General features: G+C 42.6%; 1 protein-coding gene across 10 annotated transcripts in view; it reads right to left on the bottom strand.

Annotated features, from left to right (window-relative positions):
• The window catches only part of RBL1 (RB transcriptional corepressor like 1), a 64,200-nt gene that overhangs the window by 56,315 nt on the left and 1,830 nt on the right, over positions 1-6,055 (bottom strand). For 7 of the 10 annotated variants that reach the window (XR_011530818.1, XR_011530817.1, XM_070588353.1 and 4 more), the window contains exon 2: positions 3,075-3,208. Coding sequence is in view for 6 of the 10 variants with exons in the window: in XM_008535243.2 (XP_008533465.1) it covers positions 3,075-3,208 (134 nt within the window). In the remaining 4 variants the exon portion in view is untranslated. Of the gene's footprint in view, positions 1-3,074; positions 3,209-4,778; positions 5,697-5,840; positions 6,006-6,055 lie in introns of those variants that run through there. The other 3 variants (XM_070588350.1, XM_070588351.1, XM_008535245.2) reach the window with 3 other exon arrangements.

Below are 6,055 nucleotides of genomic sequence, written 5' to 3' on the forward strand. Positions count from 1 at the left end.
AAAATATTTGATGGGTATTTCCCCATGTCTATAAAGATCTACACAATCATTTAAAATTACATTTAAAGTTGACATTTTGAAAATAGCCCAAATTATTATAAATCAATGCAAATAACAAGGTCACTTGCAATACTTTTTTATTTGTCTGAATGAACATGTTGATGCTGGTCAACTGTTCTTTTAGCAATTAAGAATCTGACACTTAAAAATTTTTTTTACATCAATCTACATTTAAAAAGCATACAACTTTTGACCCATCACTACACTTTTAGGAATTTAATCTGAAATAGATATTTACAATGATGTTCACTTGTCTGTAATCACAAAGGACTGGATACAACCTAAATGTCTATCAAAAATGGGCTGACTAGGGGCTGGCCCGATGGCCGAGTGGTTAAGTTCGCGCACTCCGCTGCAGGTGGCCCAGTGTTTCGTTGGTTCGAATCCTGGGCGTGGACATGGCACTGCTCATCAAACCACGCTGAGGCAGCGTCCCACATGCCACAACTAGAAGGACCCACAACGAAGAACATACAACTATGTACCGGGGGGCTTTGGGGAGAAAAAGGAAAAAAAAAAAAAGGGCTGACTAAATATACGAAACATCCTTATATCTTAAAATATCCTAGAGTCATTAAAAATATAATGAGGTAGAATTACATATGCTGATTTGGAAGGATTTACAGAATACAAAGTAAGAAAAGCAACTGCAGAACAATACATATAATATGATCTTATGTTTAAAAAAAAAGATTTTTTTCTCTTTAACAATTTATTAACAGTAAATTATTAATAGTAGTTAATTCTGGGGAGTGAAAAAAGAAGACATCTTTCTACTTTCAACTCTTCTGCATTATTTGAAATTTTTTAAATCTTTTTTTTATTGTGGTAAAAGCATATATAAAATTTACCATTTTAACCATTTTTAAGTGTACAGTTCAGTGGCATTAAGTACATTCACATTGTGCAACCATCACCACCATCCATCTCCAGAAGTCTTTTCATTATTTCAAATTTTTATCATGAGCTTATACTGCTCTAAATTTTAAGTTGTTCCTTTTTTGTTCAGTTTCCCCAATCTATTATTACAAAGATTTAAAAATTTTTATATTGTCAGTCATGAGAAATATTGATAGAAAAAGATCAGATTGTTTTATACTACAATGGATAAAGTTTTGCTCAATTAAAAAATTACCTAAATTCCATCAATCTTAACTATACTTTCATTTTATTCTTATCATCAATGACAAAAATTGATTATCTATTTAAGTTTTAAAAATTGTCTTGACTTTATTATTTTTCTATTTATAGAAACCAAAATTGATCTGCAAAATTTTTTAAATTTAGCATGAACGAAACTTAATTGTCCTCCCTGGATAGGGCTTTATTTAAAGTTTGTTTCTTTTCTATCCTGGAAATCCAAGATAACAAAGAGATAATGACTCTAAATTGTTTTGATATGGGTAAAAAATCCAGAAATAGAGAATAATATCACCTATCCCAATCTGGATCACTCCATTTCATTTGTTTTGTATCCAGGCAAATAGTTCCACACGGCTGATTCTAGAGCAAGTAAAAGCTATAGCTAAGATCCACCAATTGCTAGTATTTGCAAGGGAAAAAATATTAACCACACAGGAGAGAAACAGGACAACACCTTGACCAGATGATCAAAATTAACATCACCAATGAGAGGAAGATGGATATCATGTGCCTCCAAACATGATATACACAGGACACAAAATCATTTATGTAGTTTTCCATCTGGGAATGCATAACCTGCATCTAATCATAAGGAAACAGGAGACAAATCCAAAATGAGGAAAAATCTATTAAAAAGGAGGACAAGGTGGTCGTGGACTATATCCTTCAAAAATATCAATGTCATGGGGCCGGCCTGGTGGTGCAGTGGTTAAGTTCACACATTCCCCTTCTTGGAGGCCCAGGGTTCACCGGTTCGGATCCCGGGTGCAGACATGGCACCACTTGGCACACTATCCTGTGGTAGGTGTCCCACATATAAAGTAGAGGAAGATGGGCACAATGTTAGCTGAGGGCCAGGCTTCCTCAGCAAAAAAGAGGAGGACTGGCAGTAGTTAGCTCAGGGCTAATCTTCCTCAAAAAAAAAAAAAAATCAATGTCATAAAAGACAAAGGCTGTGGAAACTTCCCTGATCAAAAGAAGCTAAAGAGACTTGACAAATGGATGCAATACTTGATCCTAGACTAGAGACTGTACTTGAAGAAAAAAAAATGCTATATTATTGGATCAACTCATAAAACTAGATTAGAGATGACAGATTATTGGATCAATGTTAATATTGCTGAAGTTTATAAATAAGTGCATTGTAGTCATTTAAGGAAATACACACCAAAGTATTTAGAGGTAAAGGGCTATAATGTACGCCCCTTACTTTGAAGCATTTGAGGAAAAATATTATTTAAGAGAGAAAGGTCAATGACAAAAATGGGGTAAAATGTCAATAATAAATCAATCTGGGTCAAGGATACACAGGTTTTCTTTGAACTTTTCTTATTTTCGCAACTTTTCTGAAAGCCTGAAATTATTTCCAGATTTAAAAAAATTAATGGGGCCGGCCCTGTGGCCGAGTGGTTAAGTTTGTGTGCTCTGCTTCAGCGGTCTGAGGTTTGCCGGTTCAGATCCTGGGCGCAGACATGCACCGCTCATCAGGCCATGCTGTGGTGGCATCCCACACAGAAGAGCTAGAATGACCCACAACTAGGATATAGAACTGTGTACTGGGGCTTTGGGAAGAAAAAAAAAGAGAAAGATTGGCAACAGATGTTAGCTCAGGGCCAATCTTCCTCACCAAAAAAAGGTATAAAAAAATTAATGAAAAAATTATAGATAAAAAAGATTTAGTTAGAGGCCTCTGGCTGAAGTCAGAATTTGAGGAAGAAAGGCTGAAGAAGAATGTGAGAATTGAGAAAAGATACCTATATGATAATAAACTTAGAATGAAATAAAGTTAAATGATTTAAAATAAAGAGAAATTAAACTCTAAAATTAAATTTAGGACTTAAAACAATGTTTGAAAAATCAAAGTGCTTTACCTTAATTTAGCTGAACGTAGTATTCTGGTAAGTGAAACACAATTTCCTTCCATGATACCCTTTCCAACTGTAGGAATAATGCTTTTGCGGCATGCAACATATAATGAACATGCCAACCAGTGTATAACTTCTCCCTGGCAGGCAAAAGACAAACAGCAAAATGGATACATTATGTTAAAATGCTTGAATTCTAGAACTAGAAGAGATCTTAGAATTAACTGGTATAATTTTCATTCTGTATGTAACAGGCCATCGAGAGGGGAAGATACTTGCCCAAAGTCACAGAGCTTAGTTGGTTGCAGTAACGGGTATAACACTTCTTATTCTCAGTCCAGTGTAACATGCTAAATCAGTATTAATCTAAAGATGGATCTGTCACCTACACCTCAAATCTAATGTTACTGAGAGTTCTCTTAAAATTTCTTAGCATTAGCTTTCTCAATTTTAAAACACCAGTCATGCCCTTAATTGATGCTGAAGTTTCTACCATTTTAGCTTTGTTTAAGTTTGGCAGAGAAAGGAAAGAAGAGAGTAGAAAGATGGCAAGGGAGTCACAATAAAAATTAATACCTATCTTGTACAACATAAAGAAGACTATCATTTTTGTGAGGTAAAAATTGGAGGATTTACTCCAATCTTTAAAATAGTAAGTATGGCTCTCTATCTCAGCAGATATCTCAATTTACAATGCTACAAAAAAGATAACATTTTGGAATTCAACACTTAATTCTCTGCTTTAGACTTGAGACATCTCCATGCTAGGATCATGTTATGACTTCACTGCTGAACTATATATGAAATTTAAGGATTAAGAATTAGACACAAATCTCACAGCACGACATCATACTGCTCCTATTTACTCTTCTGCAGATCCTCTTTAAGGCCAGACTCTAGAAGGATAAAAAGATTGATGAAAAGTTTTCTTGCAATAATCCAAAAGGGATGAGTAGAAAAGGGTGCCACCAATAAAGCTAAAACCCAGTGTTCCTACCCTAAAGTAGTGAGAGGTCTTATTTGCTCAAGGCGTTAAACGAGGCAGGAAAGCTTAAGGTTGAATGTTTTTAGAAGCCTTGATTAGTGAATTGTTTGGAAATAACATCCAAGTATTATGGAGCCTTTGGATACAGGCTGCTAGAGGAAAACACCATTAAGAAAGAAAATTTAAATACTGGAGATACAGTATTGCTTTGATTTTTTTCCTTAAAAAGAAAAAAAAGTCACCTATATTATTTATTCTAGTTCCCTGATGCTAGGCCTTAGAAATACAAAGATGATTTCTGACCACACAGAACTCCAGGTCTAGAGGTAAGAGGAGGAACAGATGCTATCATGTCTAATTGGTGAGATACAAGCCATAAGAATTATTAAAGTGTCTGGGAGAGTACAGTGTAGTGAGTACCTGATTTTGACTGGAGGTCCGGGAAGGATTCAAGACAGAGTTAAAACTGGTGAGTGGTAAGTCACCAAAATGTGAGGGGGCGGCCAAGGGGAAAACGTGCACAGGAGGCTGTCAGGTGGACTAGGGGCGGGTAAGGGCTGGGGAGGGGGGTTCTCAGGAAGCAGCAGATGTATGAAAATGCCTACGCCAAGAGCCTTTCACCAAAAAAAAAAAAAAAAAGAAGAAGAAGAAAAGAAAAAAACCCACTCTGGACAGAATTAACACAAAATCTTAACTCACACATCTGTGCTTTCTGAATCACACACCTCAGATGCCCTGATCAACTCTGCCGAACCGGAAAGTTAGCTCTTTACTCTTCCCCGGAGCGCGGGGTGAGGGAGCTTCCAGGCGGAGGAAACGGCCGGAGAAGGTCCACAGCAGGAGCAAACTCGGCCCGTTCGAGAATCTGGAAGCGATGCCCCGTTCGCTTCCCCGGCCACCATGTGCTCTCAGTAAACGCTTATTCAGGGAGACCCAGGATGTCAGAAATGCGTTCTCAGGCTCTCAAACACCAGTCTGTCTCCAACGGAGGCCGCAACGCACAACCTCCCTCACTCGCTTATTCTTCCCTCAGCCCTCAGCCGGCCGCCCAGGGCCGCCGACCCCCGTCCCGCACCCAGGGCACCCAGTCCTATCCCGGACACGCACCGGGGCCTCCTCGGGCACCTCCCCTCCCAGGCCGACACTGGACGCTCAGCTCCACAGTCCCAACCGCACGCCCTGGACCCGGCATAACTGCTCCCGGGGCGGGGAGTCGGAGGAGCGCTCGGGGGGGGGGGGGGGGTCCAGGCCGCTGGGACCACGAAAGCCTCCGACCCAAGGCCACCGGGGCAACGCGCCGAAAGCCAGCGCGTCACGCTTCTGCCCAGAGCGGGCTGAGCGCGTCTGGATGCGACAATCAGGAGCAGGACGAGCCGGGCAAGCCGCCCCTCCGGGCCCGGCCAGCAGCACCCGGGAAGCAGACGAGCGCTGCCCGCCCCGCTCGCAGGCCGCGGCGAGGACTGGAGACAGGCGCGTCGGGGCAGCCTAACCACGACAGCCTGCAGTTACTCTACTCGGAGCCGGACTCCGTGCTGAGCCTCAGGAGGCTCGAACGGCCCCATCGGCGACAGCAGCATCCCGTGCGGACCGGCTTGGACCAGAGTGCAGCGCAGCCGGCGCCGGGGGGGGCCGCCCGCACCTCCGCCCCGGCGAGGCGGGGCCGGGAGGCCGAGGGCCCCACAGCGGCCCTGCGAGCGCGGGCAGGCAGCTTCCCCTCCGCGGGGGCTGCCGCGTGCCACGCGAGCCGACACCCGTCAAGCGCGGGGCGGGGGAGTCCCGGCGCGCACCTCCTCCGGGCTCTGACCAATCTTTGTGTTTTATCGACGTGAGGGCAGAACCGCGGCGTGCGTGGCGCTCGGCGGGGCCCAGGGAGTCTGGTCTGGAGCCCAGGGGACCCCGAGGGGCGTGTGACCTGGGACAAGCCGCTTCTTTTCCGGACTTCAGTTTCCCGCCTCAAAAAAAAAAAAAAAAGGATCGATCGGTCTACACCGGCCCTCCCAGC

The sequence above is a fragment of the Equus przewalskii genome, chromosome 21 (genome assembly GCF_037783145.1).
Source record: "Equus przewalskii isolate Varuska chromosome 21, EquPr2, whole genome shotgun sequence".
NCBI classification, from domain to species: domain Eukaryota; kingdom Metazoa; phylum Chordata; class Mammalia; order Perissodactyla; family Equidae; genus Equus; species Equus przewalskii.